At 47.8% G+C, this 25932-nt stretch overlaps 1 protein-coding gene across 1 annotated transcript in view; it reads left to right on the top strand.

Moving 5' to 3' along the window:
- Positions 1–25427, top strand: part of GRIK3 (glutamate ionotropic receptor kainate type subunit 3) — a 120006-nt gene extending 94579 nt beyond the window's left edge. The window contains exons 11-16 of the mRNA XM_086478974.1: positions 7170–7393; positions 13208–13326; positions 16040–16257; positions 23465–23687; positions 23925–24175; positions 25233–25427. Of these exons, the coding sequence (XP_086335100.1) occupies positions 7170–7393; positions 13208–13326; positions 16040–16257; positions 23465–23687; positions 23925–24175; positions 25233–25427 (1230 nt within the window). The remainder of the gene's footprint in view (positions 1–7169; positions 7394–13207; positions 13327–16039; positions 16258–23464; positions 23688–23924; positions 24176–25232) is intronic.
- The last annotated feature ends 505 nt before the right edge of the window (positions 25428–25932 follow it).

The raw sequence follows: 25932 nt of genomic DNA, 5'->3' as shown, positions 1-25932 counted from the left end.
CAGGGCTCTGAAGAAGTAAATTGCTCCAAAGCAGGAAATAAGACATAGGGAATAGAAGCCAGACCGTCATTTAGTCCAAACCATGTCACTTCCAATGTCCTGCAAAATGTTACATGGGCTCTCAGGAGGCTTTCAGCCATTCCCAAAGCTGTGGTCAGCTAAAAGAGACAGAAGAAGGTATGGGGAACAACCTCATTAAGTAACATGACATTCATGGTCAACCTGTATTAAAGTATTTCTTGGCTATTTAAAAAACAAATTAACATACAGCAACAGGAAAGGACCAAATCTCCTCTTCTTACAAGTTTCACTGCAGCATCAAGTTTGAACTCTGCTTTCTAACAGGCGTGGCTGGGTGCATGCCTTGGAGTGATTTATAACCATTGCCCAAATCCCATATGAAGCCATTATTTTCTTTATTTGCATGTCATTGCTTTTTATAGCAGTGTTTACGTAAAGCATTAAAAAGTGAAACTGCAACCAGATGGGGCCCTTCCTCAGCAGCAAAGCATCTTCAGATCGTGTGGGGAAAGGAACAACTGATTGGCACTTTGTAATGGGAAAGTTCAAACTTATTTCACACCTAGCAGGAAAAGTGTTGGAGACAGCATTCAAACAAAGTTGTAGTGATGAAAACAGGGCTGCCCACACTCTGGGTTTGATATCTGGGCTGGCTTTCCTCCATATTCAGTGTCTCCTTCTCACAAAAGAATTGGGATCACTCAGGTAGGAGCATAAAGCAGGTAGGATTTTGTGAGGCCCAAACACCCAGGCCAGGATTAACTCCATGAAGACAGTCTGCGCATTGCTGAAGACCCCCTTAACTCATGCGCATCTGAGCCTGAGCCCCCCAGGACTGCTGTGATGCACCAGCTCTGGTGGGCTGAGCTAACATACAGGTTGAACCTCCTGTGCATAGGACAGGGTGCACCTGAGGAGAAATAAGGGGCTAAAATGGTGACTGTTATCACTCGGAACGGCTGAGAGCCCTGGGAGCGGCAGATGTCACGTACCAGGAATAGCCCAATCTGAGGGTGAAATTCGGTGAAAAGGAGATGGGCAAAGCAAGGGGCAGCCCTTCCCTCAGGATGGCCTTCTGCTGGGCTGGGAGGTACAGCCAGGGAGGAGCTGGGTGTAGTGGCAGGCAGGGCAGCCCAGGCAGGTACACAACGGTAGTGTCTCAGGGATGATGGTGCCCGCCACACAAAGGTGTAAATCACAGCGCACGGGATGGAGGACAGGCTGTTTACACAGTGAGCTCTCCTGGCTTGTTTTGGAGTCAGGCATCATCCTCCTTCCCCCGTCCTCTCTGATCCAGACATGCCTGGCCATAGGCAGCAGTGCCTTAGGCTACGATCCTTTGTAAAATTGCTTTGTTTCTAATCTGGCCTTAAGCATAAACAGGAAAAGCAACAGCAGTCAGAGCAGCTCACAGCATGACCCTGTCTTCCAGGTCCCCAGTAGCAGATGCGGTTAGATGCCAAAAGCCCTGCCCCGCTGCCTTTCATCTGCTGCTCATCCTCCATCACAAAAAAAAATCCCTGTTTTGGGGGAGTCCAGTCCATTCCCTGGAGAACTAGACTCTTTCCTCACCACAGTTGGTTGTTTATTGTCAGTGGCCACTCCCACAGAGGAGCCTCAACCAAACCGGGACACAAAAGCTGAACTCACTCACAACACTGGCATTTGAGGAGGTCTGGGGCACCCAGGTGACACAGAGAAACTCCCGTGCCCTGTGTCCGTAATAAATGTGAAACCTGGCAACTGTCAAATCTCCTCCTTTCATCAGCTGTGAGCTGTTATTGATGTTTATTCATAGAAATTATTATTGATACAAGCAAAACTACACTGTGCACTGAGGTCCATCCATTCTGCTTTATAAATTCTAGTTGTCTGGCAATATAATGCCCGCAAATCTTCTCTATTGTTTGTGGGCAGAATCACATAAAACCAGCAGAATGAGTTGTTCTGGACATTTTGCACAAACTTGTTCACAATAAAACTTGTCTTCTGCTGAGACAGTGCATATCAAATTTCCAGTCAATCTGAAATGTCATGTGGGAATAAAAAAGATATGAAAAATAATAGGGTTTCTAATGGAAATCCCTGCCAATGGTAACTATAGAGAAGATGTAGCGTCTATCCTTAGGGATGATTTATGACAGCTGATTTAACACTTTCACAATAAATAGGCATTTATTGACAGTAAATTCTGGCAGAAATGCATATTGCACCACATTGCCACATTCCCATTAATGTTCCTGCACTGGTGGATGTTTACTTCAAGCGTCATGAACTGGGGATTCATTTGGAAGCCACTGGGCCAAGAATCGGGGAAAAACAATTTCATTGGCTGAAGCATCCTCCACCTCTTGTCTAGACACTGCAGAACTCAGCATTAGAGACGAGATGGAAATAAGCCAAAACAGCTGGCTGCACTTTCTCCCTTTCTGCTCAGCATCGTTAATTGGGCGGATTCCCATTTACCACATTCAGTGATCCAGGAGATGGAAGCACACGGAAGGGTACGCTGGGAGCCCTGAGTTCTCAGCTTGCCTCTGCAGGTCTCTCTGGACCTGCCTCTCCCTCCCCTGGCTTGCTCACCTGCCAGTGATTCATAGGATAGGGCTTCTCTCTTAAAAAAATGGCTGTTCTCACCAGGATCCGACAGGCTTTGACACCCCTTAGGTACAATTAATGGCAGTTCCCTCTGAAGAATTTCCTTAGAGAAAAGATTACAAGAGGCCCAACACGACTTCATAGTCCTCACTTCTCTCTGGCTTATGGCTATGTTTTCCCTGCCAGCATCTGTTCTTAATTCACCACTGATACTAAATAAATTCATTAACAAAAATGACGTCTGAATTAGGACTGAAGTTGTAAGAGCCGCCATTAAGAGCTCGAGGCAGACACTTAACGCTGACCCCTGCGCACGGTGCGCGGGGTGGCAGGCCGAGGTGTGTCGGGGATGCTGCTGGGAACGACCTCGCTCTCCTCGAGCATCACTTCTCACGCTGAGTGCTTCCCTGTCCCCAGCCAGCCAGAGGGAAGGGCTGTGGGCACAGGGCTCTCAGCAGGGCTCTCCCACACTTGCTAAAGCCACAGCCCCTCTGTCTCCAAGCCACGGGCTGCAAGAGACCGGGTGCCTCGGCTGTGCCTTGTCCCCCAGTGCTCCGGGATGTCCGCGCCCAAGGATGCCCGGTGCTGGCTCTGCTGCGGGGGAAGACGCAGGAGGCAGGCCAGCACGCAGCAGAGCCGTGGGGTACAGGGTGCGGGAGCACGGCACAGCAGCCGAGCAAGCAAAGCAGGGAGCGGGGCAGAGACGGGACCTGAAGCAGGGCGTTGGGAGCAGAAGAGCAGAACAGCGCTGCAGCCCCAGCGCTGGCAACGGTGGTGGCAAAAGACTGAGGGATGAAAGTGTCAATGCCGCCAGACAGGCACCTGAATAACAATTAAAGAAGTAAAATATGCACTATTTACCTGTCTCTCAGGCAACACACGCATAATTAGTTTATGTAAATACCCAACTCAGATTGGCAAAATAAGCACAGAGGCAGCTTATTTTCTTGAATAAATATTTATCTTGGTGCTTATGCTGTTTGTGGGCTCTGCTGTGACTGGCCGTCACACACAGCTTTCCTCCGGCGGAGGTCGGATGCTGCAGGATTTCCACAGTGACCATGGTTGTGCAAGAGCTGTTCTGACCCGCAGGCCACATTCCCGTGATAACTGAGAACTTGAAGATAAGACTTAGCATTTTCTGATAAAAGCCAAATATCTCTGCAGAGAATACAGCCCTCCATCCACTGAACACCCAGTAAACTCACATCAGTTCCACCCAAGTGAAGATGCTGTAACACTGGGTGAGTAAGGAGATCCAAATCCTTCGAGGTGTGTTAGAGAAGCGGCTGCATTTGGTGTGTAGCTGCCTTGGCAAAATTCATCTTTTTGGCCTCAATTCAGCAGAACACTTAAGAACATACATAAGACTTGGAAGGCGTGCAAGCTGCAGTAAGAAAGAAACGTGTGCTTAAGTGGCTTTGCTGGTCAAGGGCCTTTAAGCCACTGGCACTTGCTGTAATTCTTCACTTTTAATAAAAGCCATTTTACTGTGCAACAGCATAGAAGTTGGTGCTGAGTGAAGGAAGCAGTCGGGGCCTGATAATTGACTTCCCAGTTTGTAATGTCAGAGCACGACAAATGAAAGCTTCACCCTTGGTGGGTTTTGATTTAGATCCTCTCAGTCAGCAAACCCTTAATTAGAGGCCACCTTCAGAAAAATCTGCATTGATAAAAAGGATATCGAAGTGCAGCCCCATACTGCCTTTAATAGTCCAGGACACCACACCAGACTGGGCTCCCTAATACATGTTCCATTCTGCCTGTGTGTGACATTTACTGCCAAGGACACGGGGCTGTGATCAAATCACAGGAGCTGCTGAAATGACACAGTAAAATTTTATTTCTGCACTAAAAGTGTTTTGATCCTTGGGCATCCATGCAGATTTCTCTCTCTTCATTTTCTGTGGTAAAGCACAAACTCCTAGCTGTTAGCTAGCTTGCTATATCATCTTGACAAATTTGGCTTAGGATCTTTCAGACAGGCAGTTGCCAGTGAGCACTGACCACAGAACTGCTCATTTGTTTCCTCCCTCAGAAAAATTCGTAGCCAAATCCTTCAATCTCTCCTTCGGCTTTCTCTGTTGAGTCAGGACACCCACACAGAAGTGATGGAGGAGCTAAAACGCTGCATTTCTTTTGCCATTTCTGCCTTGTGACCTTGGAGACCAATGAGCCAAAAGTCTCAAGTGTGGTGTAATGTGGGGGGAGCAGCCGAGCTACAAACCCCCCAGGTGTCCTCCACCAGGACCGTACCAAGAACGCAGACTTGGCTCCTGAGATGCAGAACTTCACCATCCCAAGCTGGGCAGCCAACACCGCCGGTCCACTTCTAAAAACCAGTGTCCTTCAGTTTTCATCAGTGTCGCCATAGCCACAGCTGGCACAAAAGGGCTCATTGGGAAAATACTGTTACCATTTTCTCTCTGTTTTGACAAATGCCAGTGATTGAAATGGATGCTTTCTGTACCAAGCTGCTTTAAAAATATATTCCATTTGGGAAGTGAGAAGGAAAGGGAACCAGCCAGGGCTCACCTGAAGAATCACATTAGCAAAAAAAATACATCATTTTTACCGTTGTTACAGAATTCCTGAAACCCTTCTGTTCAGGACCTCTAAAGCTACATCCTTTGGAGAGGAGACCCCTTTCCCCCCCACACACACGTACGTAATGGGCAAAAGCTCATGAAGAAGCTATTCTTCTAGAAAAAGGCCCAGATTCCTGTATTTAAAAATATTTCACTGACTTTTGTCACAGATTTGCAAGGTCAAACAAGATCGTTAGTCTGACCTTCCTCCACAACTCAGGTCAGAGATCTTCACCAATTTCTACAGTGAACCCATAGCTTCTGTTGGAGTAAAGCATGCTCTAGCAAGACAGCTAATATTGATTTAAAGTTTGCAAGTAATGACAAATCCACTATATCTCTAGGTAATTATCACTCATGGTTAATTGAGAATTTTAATTTTCAGAACCAGATGTTAAATAAATCTTGCAGGCACCTGGCATGGGGGGAGGTACTGCTTAACTTCAGAAATGTAATTGATGTGCCTGCATCTCCTCTGAAGTCAATGATACCAAAAGAGTGATTTACAAACCCCAAGCAAGGCAGCTGACATTGAGGTAGCCTTGGATGTATTTACTTAAGGTGTTTTTAAGAACCTGGATCAATGTTTAGTGAGAAGAATGAACACAGCTCTTAACCACAGAAAGAGGTTGTATGTGGGCGCTCACTCCATCTAGCACAGAAATTCTTAAATAACAGAAATAATAGAAGGAAACACAACTCATACAAGAAGTCAGGATGAAAAACATGCTCAGCTGAAATTCCTCCTGCAGCTCAGGCAGTTCCAGCACCACAAGCTGTGAAGTCCACCATTAATTAGCAGAAGCATTTCCTCAGTGGGGCTTGCAGCCACACGCACGGGAGAAAGACGTAAGGGGAATCGTGTGAGGTTTTGCTCACCCCCGCCAGCCGGGCAGGCTTGCGAGCATTCCCAAACAGCGGCACTCCTACCCTACACGCCACGGCTTCCTTAGAATGAGCCTTTCAAGTTGGATCATGAAATCGACTGAGGAGAAAGAAATTGAACCTTTTACCTCATGCTGCTGCAATATTACTTCCTGCAACTTCATTCTGGAGTGGCCTCCCTCTGCGACTTTCTCCTCTTGCAGCAACATTAAAAGGAAGGCCAACAAAAACAAATCATCTCTGCAAATGGGGGGATTTGCACACAGCAAACTCTCTGTTGTAAAGAGTTCTGCAGCAAGAAGCAAGCACAGCGAGGATCGCAGACATTCCTTTCTGCTCTAAAATAGAATTTTTCTGACCATTTTAGAAAAAGCCTGTCAAAATGAGCTCATTGCATCTGGGCAAAAGATTGCAGAGACGGTACAGCTCTCTGTTGTCTGCGCTGTATTTCACTAGCTAACATCAGCGGAAAACCTACACGATGACAGCCACAGCGCATAATTAGCAAACAACAGACCACGTTTTGTGTGTTTTGGAGACCCTGCTCTGTGTTGGGGTTTTGTTTAGGTGATGAGAAGTCTTTGTAATAACTGGACCGTGTTATATCAGTTCCATATTCCACCTGTCCTGTCTCAAGTGTTCTTGTGCCTAATGCACAGAGATCAGTCCCCGGTCCCTTACCTGGGGGGCTCTGGGGAAAAGCTAGGGCGCTGAGTGCTGCCCAGACAGCGTTCGTGTGCAGCCCAGGGCAGCTCTGATGACGGCCTCGCGTTTGCCTGTACAGCGAGGTGGCAGGTCTGAAGGGAAGCAGCTACACAGAGTCCAGTGGCAGGCACAGAGGGCCCTGCCTGCACTGGGAAGGGGGCAGGACGTCCAGCCTAGCTCTGGCAGAGGCACGGGGCAGATGTACCCCATGTGCAAAGGGAGCGGGGAACACCAGAGCTGTGCTTTGGGGGTGTTTTGGCCCACTGCTGCGGTGTGATTGCTGTGGGTGTCTCTAAGGGGATGGAAGCACCTCGTTTCTAATGCCTTCTTTCTCTCTCCCTCTGTGCCTCCCTCCCTCTGCGCTGCACGCAGAAAGCTGATCTGGCTGTTGCTCCTCTCACCATCACCCACGTCCGGGAGAAAGCGATAGACTTCTCCAAGCCCTTCATGACCCTGGGGGTCAGCATCCTGTACCGGAAGCCCAACGGGACCAACCCCAGCGTGTTCTCCTTCCTCAACCCCCTGTCTCCTGACATTTGGATGTACATCCTCCTCGCCTACCTGGGGGTCAGCTGCGTGCTGTTCGTCATCGCCAGGTAAGGGGACGCTGGTGCCACCCCACCCCACTGCCACATCACACCGCATCTGCTGCCGTGTGACAAGACGCCCTTCCCCGCTGCTGCTCAGATCCGTTTTGCTGCCTGGTGTGTCGCAGGGATCCAACCAGCCGGTGGGAGCCGCAGCATTAAACCCGTGTCATTAATGAAATTACTTCTGGTCCATTGCCCAAAGGCAGGCTGGTCTCTTGGTGTGGGGTTGCTCACAGCTCCTGTCCCCTGCTCTCTTTTGGACCTGTACCTCAGAGTGGTTGTAAAGGCGATGCAAACCCCATGGTGAAAATCAAAGATGAGTTATCCACATGGGAAATTTGTCTCCTTCTTCGCTAGCTAGAGCCTGAGTTATGTCCTTTGTATTGCTTTGCCATACCAAATGTGCTTGTGTGTCTTTGCTTCATTAACACGAACGTATAAGACTCTTCTGCTGCATCAGTGCGGGCAGTTCCACAGATTTAGTAGACTTCCAGTACAAAAGAATTTTAAAATGCACTTTCTTTTATGATTTTAGAAATTTTGTTGCCTTCCATTAGCACCTCCTTGGTATAATGAAGGGCAATTTTCCTGCTCTGTATTAGTCACCATTCATGCTCCTGTTGGGCCACTTCTCACCCACCTTCTCCAAGAAGGAGCCCAGCCTCTCCCCTGTGTCCTGGACACAAAGCTCCTGTGTCCCACACCATTTTCAGCTCTTCCTGCCTCTGAACCCTCCACCAGCAAAGCTCCCACAAACCCTTCCTTACATCAGAAGAATAGAGAACCCGTTGCTACAGATCAGACAATCTGTCTGTTGACAAAATTAATATGCATCTAATTAGCATGTTTAAAACATCTATATTTAAAAGCAGCAGTATTTGCATATATTTGCATGTGTTATTAATTTCACAGAGTCTTTGATGAGACGCATAGTCCAGGGCCGCTCTCAATACATGATTCCACCTTCTCAAACCAAAACAAAGCACTTGCCTCCCTCCTGCCAGGCAGGTGCCCTCCCTGGCCACGCACAGCCCTCGCTGCCTGAACACCATGCCCTGGGAAGTTTCCTAAGCCCAGTCTGCACTTAGCACTCGTTTGTCATTTCTTCCAGTTCAAGTTCTGCCAATGATGCCTTCAGAAACCTCCCTGCTGACCCCACAACCTTGGACTGGGGCTCTGTGCAGACCCCCTTTCCCCAAGGGCTGCTGTGCTGTGCTTTCCTCAGAGCACCCTTCAGAAACCAGCTTCTATCTAATCCACTGACATCAATCAGACAAAGTAAAGATTAAATACGAAACTGCAGTAACCAGAATCCATTAACCCTCATGTTACAACAAATCTGCAATTTTCAACATCCCTCAGGTCCACGGAGGCATTTAGAGATGATTTCCTGAATTTACTATGTGATATCCTAATTACACATAACAGCAGTTGTCAAAGTAAACTCAGCTTAGCAGACAGCATTAGTGTTCCAAACCATCTGGGACGGCAAAGCAGCTACATCGTCTGATCCTCCCTCTGCAGAGGTGCAGAGCTGGAGAGGTTGCACTTCACCTTTAGAGGACACAGAAGGCCCTCCACGTTCAAGATTTTAACCACAACTGTTCTCCTCTCTAGTCTTTGCAATGGACCTCTATCAAATGGCCATACACTGGATTTCCAGGCACTTCCCTGAGGTCCCACAGAACTGTCTGAGCACGGACGGCTTTACACGCTGTGTTTGCACAGTGCCCGCTGGGAGCACAGCCCTCTTGTAGCATTGCAGTACAAACAGCAGCTCATAAAAACAACCCAACAGTTCATTTCAGCAAGAAGGTGGTGGAACGTGCAGAAATGGCAGCACTTGATACTACTGTACGATTTTATAAGAGGACAAGAGCCACACTGCCAGTAACACGTCGCTCCACCTCCCTGCAGACCCCGGCCGGAGGCAGGCAGCAGCCAGGGCCACACAAAATGAAGGACTGTTTGGCAAAGCAGTGCTGCCAGCTTTGTCCTGCCCCAGCAGAAGCCCCTGGGGAGACTGGCAGGGGCTCTGGTGGGGCAGGACGAGTCCTCGGCAGTTTTGCTTTGTGTCAGAGAGAGAAGAACCAGACGCTCTCAGCAGGAAAAGATAGTCATCTGGGAAAATGAACCCAAGGTAATTACAAAAAGGAAAAATATTGTGGTGACTGATAGAACTCCTTCACTTTATGTCTCCGATCGTCATGCAGAACATAGCTAGATGGGCTCTGCTGCCATAACGCCTTTGGCTTTAATGCCATAAAGTATTAGACCACTTGTGCAGCTTGGAATGACAATTCAAATACCATTTTACGTTTATGAGCTTATTTTTCCCAACTCATATGATAGCCAAATCCAGCCCAAATGGTCCAGATCCCACTGTCAAAGCATGTTAAATGTGCAAATTGTACCTGCACATGAAATTCATTGCAGTAAATACTGAGGAAAGGTCGAAGGAAATGCTAGGAGAGGCCTCGATGTGAAAGCACCTTAGACGCCACTTTGCGCAAACAGCAAAACCTGCAGATGCTCTGGTCAGAGAGCAGCGGGGCTGCCCAGCCTCGGGCACCCCAGGCAGCCCATCCTGCCATCAGCAGTGATGTGCACGCAGCGCCTGGCCTGACACACCGAGTCAGGCACCCAGGCACCCCAACCAGGTACTGGCCCAGTAACTGCCCCCATCCTGCCCGGCACTGGAGGGCACCTGTTGCCCAGAGAGGTGGGGGTCTGGGCTAACCCCCTGCACCCCCTTGGTGACTGCCCTGGCACCACGAACACGTGAAGGTCTGAACCGCTTGCGGCACAGGGCCTTGTGGCTGGTGTTGAGGGATGAAAACGTGAAGAACTGTGGTTTAGTCTCTGGTTTTGTTCTGAAATGAGCCTCATAATCTCTCTACACCATAGCAGTTATGATGTAATGCAACAGTTTTTCCCCATCAGACTATTTTTTGGCTGAAATTGAACCTATGAAATACTGCAATTGCAGTTTCTTTTTCACCTGTTTTGCTCTTGACATTTCTTCTTTCTTCCCATTCTTTCAAAGAACACTAAGCATTCATGTAATTAAGGTTCTGCAGGAATGATCTTTTTAACACAGAGAGATGGAAAGCAAGAGATTTTGTGGGGAAAATATTTACTGCATTCAGAAGTAATGGAAACGATATCTGCTTTTGACCCCAGCAGGGCCTCTAAAATTCCATTCTCAGGAGAAAACTACAGTCAAAATTGCAAAGCCTTAATTCAAAGACATGAGTCTCCTGAACTAGGCACCAGAGTCCTCTGCTGATGCTATAATCATAGGTCAATGCCACTTAAAAGCAACGTAGGGACTATTTAGAGGCAGGCAAAGGATGTATTTGATCCATCTCCCCTTTTAATCAGTCTTTCTTAGTTATTGATGGAGCTTCTGCTCCTAACCACCCCAGCCCCCAAAGAGCCATAAACACTTGCAATTTATAAGGCTTCAGGGGGTAATTTGTCTGGTGACTCTGGTGCGAGGTTGCGAGTGGGCTGTGCAGCTGGCTGACTTGAATCGTCACCCGTCCTCAGACTCGCGCGGCCTTCAAATTACAGCTAATCACCTTTGGGTGCACAATGGGGCGGGTGGGTTTAACATTCATCTTAATTGCAATGAGGACTGGGTCATCCATATGAAATTTCTCTGGAGATGCAATTTAGACTCAAAAGTATTTTGTGTTAGATCTTTAAACCTTCTTTGAAATGCTCCCATTTCCCTGCCAAAAAGGCCAAGAAGAGACAAGAAAATAACCATAGGTTTTGATGAAATATTTCTCAGACCCCGTTCTGCACCTGAGGAAGAGGGAAACCAGCCCATGGTGAATCCTGAGCAGTCCCCATTTATTATTGCTCCAGCTGTACAGGGTCAACGAGCTCCGCTCGCTCCTTCCTTCATTACCCCTCTGTTTCCACTAACGGTCCCACGCGCTTTTCAAGCACTGAAGACTGTAGCTGCTTTGCAGTTTTCTGAATATTTCTCTGTAATTTGAGCAGCACCAGTAGATTTTCACTCAGACCTTGAAGTTCTTCAATGCGTCATCTTGTCAGGCTCCTTTGATCTTACCAATTCCCCTTCCATCTCATATTCTTTCATTGGCAGCCCAAGAAAGTTTTCATCTAGTTCTTCAACTCTGACTTTATTCAACAGAAAGGGCTTAGGCACCGTCCTATACACACCTCTGGCATAAATTTAGAGGAAGTTTCAAGGAATAGGCAGCATGTGGCCTGAATAGGTCTGAATTCAGCCTGATTCTTGTTTTCCTTTCTGATTTTCACTTATTTAAAAAAGCAGAGGGGGGTGGCCACTAAGAACAGCCCAGCCGTTACCTGGACAAAGGAGCAGCATTGTCGGGGCGCAGCCTGAGCGAGGCCTCTGGCTCTGCACTCTGCAAACCCAGAGCGGGCAACAGTCCCCGCTGCAGAAAGTCAAGATAAAAGGAGGGGAAAGGAGAGATCATTAAACAGCAGTGCACCTAGTCCTTCCCCCCTGATGGGGTCTCCCCCACGGACACCCTCCTGCACTTTGCCCTGCCCCTCCCATGCCCGGGGACTGCAGCTCAGTGTTCTCAGAATGTCCCAGTGTGTCAGGCTCCGAGGGGACTCTCACGGTGCAACTGTGCAGAGCAGAGGCTGGGTGAGATGTTTGTGCCAGGAGGGGCACCTGGGAAGGAGCTGTGGCTCTTCTCTCCAAACACATCCAACTGTCCGACTGACTGAGGGCACCCCTGAAATTAAGCAGCCAGGCACCTTGGGTAGCAGCATGTCTGGCAGAGAATTACAGAGAGAATTATCTCCTAATACAAACTGTGGGCTGCGCTTTGAGAAAGGGCTGTTGTGAAGCTACAGGGATTTCAGAAGGAAGCGGAGATGATAATTAATGCCTGGTTCAAAAGCAATTATACCAATTATGTTTTTAATTTAATCTCTGCAAAATTTGGGACTCTCAGAAAATGTAAATAAACTGCTCTAAAAATATTAATGTCTCTCCTGTTAAGCATCATCCCCAGATCCTGGCTAAAACAGCTACGTTCATGGCGGCACTTGCCTACCAATCTTAGGCAGGATTTGCAGAGAAAAAATGCCTCAGTTTTGCTCAAGAGCTGCAGGGGGGAATATGCCCCCACAGGGAAGAAATGTTCTCCCACACCTGAAACGGGGTCGAGCATCACAGCAGGCCTCAACAAACCTACAGCAGCTTCCACTGTTGTGCTGGTGCCCTGGCCCTGCCGGATTCCTGCTTGTCAGGACAGTGGAAAGTCCCGCTTCTCACTGAGCTAAATCCCGCCCCAATTCCCACGTGCACTAGCAGGAGGGTCCCATGAAATACTGCGGTTTGTCCCAGCTGCCACTGCAGAATCACGGCAGCATCTCTCCTCAGTCAATCTAGAAATGCCATTTTCCCTATGTTCTGGGATTGTTACATACTGGAGGTTGTGTATCCGCACCGCATCCCATCCCATCATCGTGTGCTCCAGTTGCTGTCGTGTGATGTAGCATTGCAGAGATGATCCGAAGTGAACGACGGCTTTGGGGAAGCAACTTGAGCTACCTCAGAAGGACCTGGCTTCCCAGGTTTCCTTGCTCTCTGCAATGCAGGACATGGGGCTTACAGCCATGCAGGTCACTTCGGAAAATCTTGGCTGAATTTGTTCTTTCTTCAATAAGCCGCACAACCAAAGGGGTCAGCAGGCCCCACACAGCAGCATGAGATGTATTAAGGATCTTTTTTTCCTGTTCCTTTAGGGTCTTGTCATGCCACATCCCGACTAACAAGCTCTCGCTTTCCATGTGCCGCCGTAGGTTCAGCCCATACGAGTGGTACGATGCTCATCCCTGCAACCCAGGATCAGACATCGTGGAGAATAACTTCACCCTATTGAACAGCTTCTGGTTTGGGATGGGAGCACTGATGCAGCAAGGTATGGCGCCGCCTCCCCGCCCACACACCCTCCCGCCGGTTCTCCAGCACAGGCCTTTTGTCGTGGCTTTTTAAATTTGAAGTGTTATTTTGTTTGCGACAGGACAAAGATAAAACATCCGATCAGGCACAGAAGTGCTTGTCAGCACCAGCTCCTGGCTCCCCGCTGAAAGGCGGTGAGGTGTGGGAGAGGGGAGGCAGCTCTCCTCCGGCACCTCCTGGGACCCGCTGTGCTGGGAACCCCTCGGCGCGTGCTGCTCCTGGTGGAGATGTGCCATACGGCACCGCAGCACCCAAGGGAGCGGCTCCCGGTCGCTGTGTGCGCGGCAGGCAGCCTCTGGCTGGGGCCAAGGCCAGCAACGGGCTCACGAGACTGGGGGAACCAGCTGTGGTCTGCAGTCTTGGTGACTGCGTTTGTTATTCGCTCACTTTGAACTTCATCTCCACACAGACACCCACTGAGCCGTGCCACTTCGCCCGCACAGCACGGATGGAGAAATGGAGGGGGACATGTGCCAGGGCCGAGCCCTGTCTGGGGCGCTCCAGGAAAAGCTCCAGGGTTTCTATGCCAAGAAAGCCGTCCGATTTCTTCTGTGTCAGAGCAGGACGGAGCTTTTTGGTCGTCTAGGTTTTTGGGGTAGTTTTTTTTTGGCACCTGCCTCTATTTGTGCTTTCTACCTTCTGTGGGTCACAGCCCTTGTCCCAGCTGCTCACCCCGCAGCTCCAGGGACAGACTCATCGCTCGCCCCGCGAGCTGCAGCTGGCGGCTGGCACACACGTGCTACCGCGTAACAATAATTACTATTAATGAAGCGTGCACGATCTGGCAGGTGTCAGAAGGAGCAGCTCCTGAGTCTGCCATCTGGAAGCGCACAGCTAGATGATGGAGTGGCGGCGTGTTCACACGTGTGCTGCTGCTGGTGCGCACAGAGGAGCACCCACCCACGTGCCCTGAGGAGGAACACTGCCTTCATCTCCCTCCGCTGTTTAATTCACCAAACTCAGCAGCATCCCACTGATCTGTAAATTCTTACTCCTGTTAATTCTGTCCTGGCTCGCTCTGTTTTAAGTCAGCATTTACAGAAGACAAGGCATCTTGCCCTCTGGCCTGTCTCCATTTTCATCCTCATCTGGTCATTCTGAGCATTGTGAAATGGCCTGAAACTCCCTCTAGCACAGGGCAAAGGCTGCTGGGGCAAAGAGGATGACGAGGAGCTCCTCCAGGCAACTCTGCCTGGCAGCCACTGTGTGCGAGACTGAACGTTTTCAGTGTTACTGGTGTAAAATACCGCAATGACAGGGACCTTAGAAATGGGATATGGATGGGATTACATTCATCTATGTGGATGGAATAGAGCAAATGGAATATACAGAGATGGAATGAACAGAGTAAATCTTTTAGGAAGACAGCAGAGGGGGAGCTTGTGAGCAGCTCCGAATAAGGAACAAAATTCAGCTGTGATCTAATTGCAGAAAATCCAGGAATAGAAATAAGTGGAAAATGTCAAACATTTGTCACGCTTTAATTTACCGTGTATCAGCAGTTATACCCAGAGAGCAAAAGAACCACAGCATCGGCTTGGTGCCACGCACAGTGCTACTGCTCCGTGCTCCTCCTGCTGCCACTGCTGCAGTGTGTAACAGAGATTCTTCCCAGATCTCGGCTGCCCTGATGGACAGTGACAGTTCCCAGCAAGAATGGTTTAGCAGGATGAATCATCCTCTTATCAGATGCTGATAAATGAAAGGAGCTGTATTCTTTTTAACTCTATTCTGCATCTAAGAAGAAAAATATTTCAAAGCTAGACTGATGTCACACCATCCAATGCATCAAAGGGCAAGAGATGGAATGGGAAATAAGCAGGATCTTGAGAAGAACTGAGGCAGCCCTCAATATCCATGGGTACTCTGCTTCCTGGTGCCTCCTTGCTGGATTCAGATAGGAGAAAAGCTACACTCCATGCTATGCTTTGATGCCACACTGCTTAAAATTGCTTTGCAAAGCCCAATCTTGTTGCAAATTCCAGGCTGGATATATCCTCTGAACGCAGTTGTTCAAAACCCAAAGCTCTTTCCTGGCTTTAAAAGGTGTCTTGGGCGATGACAAAAATAGCACAACCCATTTAGTCCTTCATGTCTGCTCAACAGAAGTCATTCCAGACCTTGTACACCTTTTATGCTGTAACATCTCCTGCTTCCCTACTTCTAACTGGTATTCAAAGTACTGGACCCTGATATTTCCTTTCTCTCACTGTTTGATTTTTTTAAAGCCTTGTGTATTTGAACACACTCCCTAGAGTGAGTCCTTTGAAAAGTAATCCATATAAAAGCAAAGCACTTTTTAAATGGCAGAACAAAACACTCATAAAAGTTCATAAATAGCTTGCTATTTAAATCTCATAAAAGCAGCCTAGTTAATTACTTCAGTTCGAATGTTTCCTGTAAATTGTGCACTGTACCCAAGGTCAGCAATAAAGGGAGAGGGTTTTTCTGCAAATGCTACAAAAACCCCACGATTTCTTTGCATGCAAGATGTCTGGATAATTTGCCTCAAAACCAGCTGGCTTTAATTGCGTAGCTCTTACAGTTTCGACAGTGAAACCTAATCCTTTATGTATGTAGATGTATGGATATATGTACGTCTGTATATATAAAACAGGTCCTTTCTCTCTGTCTCCTCTTCCCGCCTTCTCCTTCCCCTTCTCCCATGCCAGGTTCTGAGCTGATGCCCAAAGCACTGTCTACACGGATCATTGGTGGCATATGGTGGTTCTTCACCCTAATTATCATCTCGTCCTACACGGCCAACCTTGCCGCCTTCCTGACCGTAGAGAGGATGGAATCCCCCATCGACTCGGCAGATGACTTGGCAAAGCAGACAAAAATAGAGTACGGGGCAGTGAAGGATGGAGCTACTATGACCTTCTTCAAGGTGAGACCATGCAGGAACTTTCCACCTTCCAGGCAGAGATGCAACGCTCTCAGGCCAACGGGACTGAGAACAAAGAACCAAAGACAAAAAGCCTCCTAAGCCACCACTGCTCCTCCTTATAAGCAGGTTGTTTCAGTCTCGCATCCTTGTCAAGACTTCGACAGTTTAGCTTACCTAGATTCCCATCGTGGCTAAATCCCCCTCTCGTCGTTGCTAATTACACAATGCAGTCACAATTACAAAATTATATTGATTTTACAGCTTCGGAGACTGCAGCCAGTATGGGCTCAGACACGCTAAAACAAGGCATATATCAGGCATGACAGGACAGCTGAGTCTTATATTAAAGCTCTAAAGAAAAATCTTACCTTCCCTAAAGTATCTTCCCCATTTCCACACCTCACCCATTGCAGCTCCTTCCTTGTCTCTGCAAGAACAGCTCCACAGAGCCCTCGGGGCTGACCCGGCCAGCCTCCAGGGACAGGGAAGAGAACAAGTGAAACTAAAGCTGGACAGATGTTGCAAACTGCCCTCCCGGACCACTATTTTTTACATCTGAAATATCTTTCTTGTCCCTCAGGTATTCACATTAATGTAGTCAAGTTTTACTAACTTCTGAAACCCAGTGCAATGTAACACCACCAATGCATCAGAATCAAATTACATTAATTTCTTCTCATTAAAGCACAATTAATTTCAGAAGTCAGCCAGCACTGCAGAGGAGAGTGCTAAGAGCATTCATATTTCACTATGGCCTCAAAAATGGGAAGAAACTGAGAGACTTAAAAACCACAGCTAGCCTGTAAAAACACAATTTAAAAAAAGTGAGAGAATAAAGGAATAGAAATGAGGGGTGATTAATCTAAGGAATAATCACCCTGGCTTGGAGAAGAATTTAAATTCAACGATGAACCCCAAAAGCTGCCTTTCAGGGAGAGGTTTGGAGTTACCTGTGCGGGCAGTGCCGGGTCTGGCTGTGCTCCCCCGGAAGCGCCGCTCAGAGCTTGGGGTCCAGCGCGGCAGCGCTCGGCTGGCACCGATGCTCTCCCTGGGCGCCTTGGCAGCGAGGCAATGGGAGCACTGGCAGATCAGAGCCTTCGGCTGCAGGAACGGGGCTGCCTCCCCTGGCATCTCTGCTGTGAGTGGTGCTGGAGAACAGTCCTTCCCCCAGTCACCCCAATTCAGAAGGAAACATACGGGCCAAAGCGTGACAAACATAGTCCACGCTTTAAAAAACAGGTTGTGCATGGAATACTGCAATAATTGGAACAGGCACACTGTAAAGGCAGCTAGACTAAGGCCGTCAGCAGTTTAATTGCCAGGACCCATTAAAGGAAGCCAATGTGCTGAATTTTAATAGCAAGAAACAGAAACATTCTTCTGCAACTCTTCTTGGCTAGGACTTGGTTAAGGAGTCGCTATACTTTCCAAATCTCTAGGCTTACTTTGCCAGGCAGGAACACAGACTGGTAAAGAAATATGGAGGATTTGGTTTGGTTCGATCTTTAATTAATTCTGGGAAATGAAAATGTTGCATAGAATAGCTGGTTGCTGCTGGTTAGTGCGCTTTGTGCAGCGGAGCTGGTGCACGCAGTCTTGTCTTTGGCATGGCCAGATGCATCGCGTTACCTTCCAAAAGCAACGTAAACCTACCATAGCTATTGGGAAAAGACAGACTTTTACTGTTGTGTTTTAACTACTCTTTCCAACAAGAGTTTTACATGGAAATAAAAGGAAACCACCTTTTTTAAAAATCATCAAGGACACGGTATATTCATTGTTTCATATCATTATCCTTCAGCATTCTAATGGGCATTTGGCAGGGTTTATTGATGCAGTGTATTTTCCTTTTTCTTCTTCATTAATATTGTTGTTTGGAGATGAATTCTCCGGGATGTCCCTTCTGACCAGTGTTTCGAGTGCTCGTGTGGGATGCTGTTCACTTGTCCTTCCCATACAGAAAAATAGGGGACAGACAGAATTTCCCCCACCCCGCAATGAGGTCTTTGTCAAATGACTGGGCAAATCCCGCGGTGGTTTCAGTACAGCTGCTCTGCCACCACCACCTTCACGAGGACAAACATCAAACAGCACAAAGGTGTGTGGGACAGAGCAGTGGGCACCTCCGGTGTCTGCTGAGGACCTGCCTCTCTCCAGATGGGTGGGACTGAAGGAGCAGTGAACTGCACGAGACTTCTCGTCACCTTCCTCTGCTCTGCTAAAAAGGGGGGTTGCCAGGAGAGACAGCCCCAGGCAGGCTGTGCGCTGCTGTGCGACCACTGCTCTTGAAAAGCCCCTGGAGATCTGGCGGTCAGGCGCTCCCGCATTTTGGTGAACAGACTGTCACTGCTGGGACGAAAGGCTGATGGCAGCATCCAAACTAGATCTCTCCTGTTTTGTGGATCATCCATTACGACTTAGCCCAAATTGCAACCTTGTTCCTTGTACGACTGCTCCCCAAGGTCATTCCCCTCACATCAGGAACTCGCTCCTTCGCTCCATGTTAAAGAAGCTGCAAACCACACACCGACCCTGCAAGCCACGGCCTGGGCCCCCTCCGTCTGTGGCTGGCGGCTGTGGCCATCGCTGTCCTTCGCTGGATCTCACCTGGGTCTGTGGCCCTCCAAAGCAGGATCTAGGGCAGCAGGAGCAAAGCACCATCCTGGAGCTGAGCTTAGGGAGCAACAGGAAACGGGAGGAAGAGGAAGGCAAACGCTTTGCACACTGTTCCCCAAGGCGGTTCCCAAAGCACTAACCAGTCTTCTGCCCGTGGTCCAGCTGACCGAGGGTTCAGGCAGGGCTCACCGAAGTCACTGCAGAAGGTCCCTGTTGAACGAAGCCAAAACACATCTCTGGGGCAGACCCCAGTTAGCAATCTTGCTCCCACAAAGTTTTGCCTGTGCAGCTGAGCTAACCAGCTACTGCAAAAGGGAGGCAGAAGAGAGACTTTTACCAAACGTATTGGCAGATTTTGACTTCATGAAAAGAACTTTTGAGAAGCTATTTATTCCCTGGCAATACGGACTGAGTTACAGGAATAAATACAGATCAATTAATTTAGGAACAGCATCTAGCGTTCATTACAAATCATGCCAGAAATCCTTCACATCTTGCAAAGGATGCTGTCTCTCTGAACAAATGCTGGGTTTAATGTGCAGTTTGGAGTGTGAGAGTGTGTGTACATGTGTACATATATATTCACTTGTACAGAAATGTTAAATCCTCAAGAGTAAGTATCTTCAGTTGGTGAAAATCAATTTATTTTTTCATACAGGCTGGAATTGAAAATCTTAAGCCTGAAAGTTACTTTCTTGCCAATTTCACTGATAAAAAAGCATATATGTCTTGGCAAGATGCCTTGTAGTGGCTCCTCTAAACTATTCCATTAATTTATTTGGATGACTGGTCTTGAAGCATTGGTTATTAAAGGTAGCTTCTGAGCTGTGACTCTAAAGAATGAATTTAGAGGCGTTCTCAGTGTCATTGCAATTGCTGCACTCAGAGGCTGGTACTCAGCTTTTCATACCTGCATCTCATTTAGCACTAACACAGGGTTTTATTAAGATGCAGAGGACAGCAGACCAGATTCTGATGTTATTTGTCCCGACCAAAATGAGAAGCTCCACTCACACGAACCAACGGGAGAGGTGTAAGCAGGAGAGACATACAATCCCCCTGGTTTGAACCACGGCTGCACTGATCAGCAGTGTTCAACTACCGCCTTTGGTTATCAGCAATAATCTCCATCATTCCTGATGGTCCGGAGTTCCCGACTCTGGAACTTCTCTGCCAGAAGAAGTCAGTGTCAGGCCATTTATCTTAATGCTTTAGAGCAACCAAGCAGTTCCTCTTCATCTACCTTTGGCAGCAAAGCAAAATTGTCATTGAGGGGGACCTGGGGACCCTACAGAGGATGCAGTGGCACAAAAGGGTCTCTCTGCCTGCCACCAACTCAGATTTCTTTTATGCAGCCCATAAGCAGCTGATTCCATAGAAAAGAAATTTGCACCTAGCCACAGCACAGCAAATATCGGTTCAAACCAGTAACTAACCCCAGCAAGGATTTTTTAAGGTAAATTACTTAAGCTGTAAAATCAAGGTCCAGCAAAACTAAAAGTACGTACACACACACGAAAAAAGCCCAGCAAAATAAACACCACTTATGTGCATTCTTTACTGACTATTAAATTACTGCTAAGATGTTTTTGTTTATTTGAATGGTGCGTTCTCAGGTGACATCACCCAAATTCCCATGAACAACCAACCACCTTTGCAGTATGGCTGAAGTATTCCGAGAGGAGGAAAGGGAGAAAGGAACAACTTTTCCCCTAATAGGAAAAAATGTATAGTGGTCGAAGCTCTGCAGAATTAGGTGTGAGCTGGAGCACTGTATGCTACTCACCATGGTCACTCCTGCAATTTTTGATTGATGACTGCTCTTGCAATGACTGACAATTGCTTCTAAATTGGACTTTTAACAAATAGCCCCGTCTATCAAACTGCTAGTGCTGTGCTGAGAATTACAGTTGGTGAATTTTCACTTGGAAAAGCAGTGTTCTTATCTCATGTTAGCTAAGTTAAAGAAACTAATAGGAAATAAATTCCCAGTGAGGAGGTGGCAGGTTTTAGACTATGAAGGAGAGCCTAAGATTGCCTTGATCAGAGACACGCGTCGAGCTGCCCTGCCTGCACCGAGGGCCTGACCTGCCCTCCCTGACGGAGCTACCACAGCCTTATCTCCAGAGGAGATGAGGCCATTGCAGCCAGGGCATTTTGCTGTGGGCCTCTGTTTCGGCTGTTTCAGCAGGCGTGAGCAAGCAGCGACAGGTTGCTCCGGCCTCATGGCAAGCCCTCGCCTTGGTGTGCTCCAGCCAGAGAGGGTGCTCACCCCGCCATGGGTGCCCCCACCCAGGACACCCAGAGTGGGGCTCGAAGCAGCGCAGCTGGAGATGAGAAAGCTGGGCTCCTCCTGGCTTTTCAAAACACAATTAAGTCCTTTCAGCTGGTCAGAAGCGGTGATTTAAGAAGAGAAGAGAAAAGTGTTTTTTCTCTTCTAGGGAGCCCTGTCTCATGTAATTTAAGTTGCCTGAAGAGCTACAATGCCTCATGCAAGTCCTATTAGCTTCACTAAATGCAGCCTATTGATTTTTTGCCAGTTTATTTTGCTCTATGTTTTAAAGTGGGAGAACACTGATGTTGTTTAAGAGCTCTGTGTCAACACCCAAGGAGCATTAAATGCAGGAAGAGGAGAGAAAGGGAGACCCAGTGAACCCAGAGGCCTCTGAATTGAACTATATAAATGTTAAACAAGTCCTTATCAGCAAGCCGAGTATGCTATTCATTTCAATTACCCATTGTAATGCACAGATATTTAATAATCCTTCTGGAGGCTGCATCTCTTGCTGCTCTTTGAGGTTTGATAGATGCCACAAATCTACCTTACAGGCACTGGTCCAGATTTTCAAGTGAGGGAGATTATCCTGCCTCTTGAATGAAGTTTTCTCCAGCACATCTACTACTGCGCGTTCATCAAGTGGATTATAACAAGCATGAGCTTTAACTGAGAACTGAGAAGAAATGAGTCTGTGGTTATTTCAATCAGGAGAATGAGCCCACAGGGTTAAGGACCGAGGAACAACCTTTGGCACTGCGCTACACCAGCCCACTTTGGGGTGTCAAGCTTTTGTTTAACTTTCGTTAAACGTGCTGAAAAAAAAGAAGGTGGATGGGCAAAGCATTTGAAATATAAAATACTAGCAGGGACTTTTTTTCTTAGCTAACTTACTCTTATTTATAGCGCTTTTATCAGAAGAACCTATGCTGACACATTTTGCGTATACTGAAAAAATGAGGGGGAGATGTGATAGCGGCAGTTGGGATGGGCTGGGGCTCCATCTCCTGCTTTCTTATGGAAGGACAGAGGCCTGAAACAGAGATAAACGACAGCTAAACCAGAAAGCGCAGCTCCTGCCACAGCAACTCCTCGTGCAGCTGCAGGTGAGCAGTTACCCTTATTCAAGGCAAAGCACAAAGACTTATCAGCCCCTCCAACTTATCAGCCAGTTTCAGGCTCTTGCTAAGCAGTGCTGTAGAGGAGGAGGTTTTGCCTGACTAAGCTGCCTCCTATAAAATCAGAAGGCAAAGAGATCTAGGAAAAACAAGAAATCAGGCAGAGAAGAAGAATGGCACATAAGGCGCAGGCAGCGGCATGAACACAAGTCTCAACATCCAGGTGCTTTTCCAGAGCTCAACTGGATGTATAGAGCCGGTTTGATGAGAGCTACATTCACCCATGGGAAAGGTGGCCACCAAAGGGGGTACTTCGAGAGAAAGCTCATGTGCCTTTCCTGGGGACTCTTTCCAAACTAAAGCCAGTTATGTCTTTTGTGACAACCTTCAGAGAGACAATTCAGGTGGTCGTAGATAAATGGTATATTTCAAAAGTTATGGAAAGACAGAAAATAACCACATTTCTTCTCACCCAAAACATCTTCTAGAAGAAGAAAAAATCATTCACATGAATAATAAGCTAGAAAACATATTCCTCCGTTTTTAACAGAATGCCTGCTGATAGTGAAAGAATATCCATGTTTATTTTTAGCCATAAGACAATCTTCTTGAATATTTCTATGCCTCTGTTTATGTGGATACGTTAAATTTGTTTGGCAGTTGCACATATCTCAGATGAGACATGTTTCCTTGCGATGCTTGAGGAAAGACGAAAGTATAATAGGGTGTGCAAAAGAGAAAAACATGCCCTCTGAAATGTTCTTTGTCTTCTCTCACTGCGCAGAAACATTACAGGACAAAAAAAATTCTGGTTAGGAAACGAATACATTTAAACAGATGTGCTGATAGCCTGTCACACTAGCAAGTTCTGCAGGGCACCAAGGCAGGGTCTTGGTGTACCTCATTGAAGGGAACGAACAGTTCAGTTCCACCTACAGCACAAGGTCTCTGGAGCAGTGAGTCTTTCTGCTGAGTGTCTGCACAACGTGTGGTGGAACCTTTGTCTCTTGTTATGGCAAGGTGAAGCCAAACAATGCTGGGCAGTGAAAGGAGAGAGATATTTAGGACAAGGTCAAACTGGTAATAGTTCCACTGTGTGATCTGTTCTCAAACTGGTACTATTTACTGAAAAGATACCAGGTTTCAGCAAATAGAAGATTAATTCTTATTTTGGGGGTGGGGTTTATCATTTTTCCAGAAATCCAAAATTTCCACGTTTGAAAAAATGTGGGCTTTCATGAGCAGCAAACCCACAGCACTTGTTAAAAACAACGAGGAAGGAATCCAGCGAACCCTCACAGCCGATTACGCCCTGCTGATGGAGTCTACCACCATCGAATACATCACCCAGAGGAACTGCAACCTGACTCAAATTGGGGGGCTCATCGATTCCAAAGGCTACGGGATTGGGACTCCCATGGGTAAGTGACAGTGGTGGGGTTTCTGTAGGTACCCCAGAGGGGGGCCAGTTACCACAATTAGAACACACGTGATTAAGATAATTCACTGCCAACAGCAAACTTCCATGTACCAAAGCTTACGCTGTCTGCCTGTTGAAGAGAGGTCTGAACAGCCCTGCTTAACGCATACACATTCCCTACTTTGTGTGGGTTTCATCCCACTTTCCCTCTGTGTGTAACAGTGTTCCCCTTCCCCAGGATCACCGTACAGGGACAAGATCACCATTGCCATCCTCCAGCTCCAGGAGGAGGACAAGCTCCACGTAATGAAGGAGAAGTGGTGGCGGGGCAATGGCTGCCCTGAGGATGAGAACAAGGAGGCCAGCGCTCTGGGCATCCAAAACATCGGTGGGATTTTCATCGTTTTGGCAGCAGGCTTGGTGCTGTCCGTCTTCGTGGCCATGGTGGAGTTCATCTACAAGCTGCGCAAAACGGCGGAGCGTGAGCAGGTACTGATTTCCTCCGTTTCCCTGCACCACCACTAGCCCAGCCATTGAGGATTTTGCACGCTGACCCCAGAGACAGGCAGGGAGACGAGCAGAGGGATTCAGCCCTGCCTCTGCTGCCTGGAGGTCCAAGCGCCCACAGCCCAAGGGCTGAACTGCAGCACTCCCAAAATGCCGTCCCCTAAGGCTCATTGCTCTGTCCCTCTCTGACAGCCTCAGGTTAGGGGGCAAATCATGTCTACTCTGACCAGGGTCATCTGTCGCTGCAGTAACTAGACTAGTTACTAGTAGGGTCATTTTGAGCAAGCCACCACAGGAAAACACGGACAGAGGACCCTTGGAGGGACCTTTCTGAGCTGTTATTACCACACACCACTATCACAAGCAAACGTATTGCATATTCCAGGCATAATGTATACACGCACAAAATCTCCATCTCTTCTCCCCACTCCTGTTCAAAGAGCCTCAAGGAACTGGTCAGGGTCCACCAGGAAGCCTCATACTATCTCACCAACTTTTCACAACTTATACAAACAGCCCGTCCCACCCGCACTGGCTGATTAGGGCTCATGAAACAAGAGGACTGCTTTTATGTTTTTCCCTCTTCCTTGCGTGTTGTGGTACAGTAAGTGGGAAGTGTATTTGTGTGCATGACCAGAAACCAAAGCAAGCTGCCCACGTGATGGACTAGATAGATGAAGGAAAACTGCCCACTAGCAAGCCCAGCAGGATACGATAGCCCTCTGATTCCCAGCACATAAAGCTACCAGACCCCCAGCAGGGATCACACAAAGCACCAGCACTCCGACAGCCGTCTATAGCTCTGCCTTTTTGCAGGATTTAGCGCATCAAAGGTACAACTCTTGCCAAAGGAAAGAGGGGTCAACCAGACGCCCGTGCATCACTGAAGTCCCACTAAGCACAGCTGATGCCTTAAATGCAACCTAAACCTCGTGCTTGCCCTCTGCAGAGCCTAGTTTCAGCATCCTCCTGCTCGCGGAGAGGTTAGAGCAGAACTTTTGCCAAGAGTAATGGTGCTTTTTGTCCCTGCTCTCCCCAGCGCTCCTTCTGCAGCGCCATGGCCGATGAGATCCGGCTGTCCCTCACCTGCCAGCGACGGGTCAAACACAAGCCCCAGCCACCCGTCATGGTGAAGACGGACGCCGTGATCAACATGCACACATTCAACGACCGACGGCTGCCAGGGAAGGACAACATGACCTGCAACACTGGATTGACACCTGTGTTTCCCTAGGGAATGCAAACGGGGGGCGGGAGGGAAGGAATTGCAGCAGACAAGGCTGGATGCACTCTTAACTAGGGAAGAAAGGATTAAAAAACAGGAAAAAAAAAACAGGAAAAAAAAAGCCTGGTTTGGTTCATTTCAAGAACAAGGCCTTTACGACACAGCTGCATCAATCACCGGCATAGAAGCAAGAACTTAAAAGCACGGACTGTAACATGGGTCTTGGGGCTTTTCTGTTTTGTTTTTGTTATTTTTTGTTCCTTTTTTTTTTTTAACGCTTAGATCCTACAGGCCTCATGGAGTCCAAACACACTACCATCCAGGAGTCTGATGTTTACATACTGAAAACACATGAAGGCGAAACCGAATTGAGCCAAACTGACCCTCAGTGGGTACAGAGGAGCCCCCAAGCAAGGCTTCTTTAGCATGGCAATAAAAAGAAACACTTTGTCAGGTGCAGCGTGAGCAGCCGTCTGTGTGAGCATCTACTCCACACTGACATACACAGCACATT

This window comes from Leptosomus discolor, chromosome Z, assembly GCF_034619465.1.
Source record: "Leptosomus discolor isolate bLepDis1 chromosome Z, bLepDis1.hap2, whole genome shotgun sequence".
Lineage (NCBI taxonomy): Eukaryota > Metazoa > Chordata > Aves > Leptosomiformes > Leptosomidae > Leptosomus > Leptosomus discolor.
This window is presented reverse-complemented; position numbering and strand designations above follow the sequence as displayed.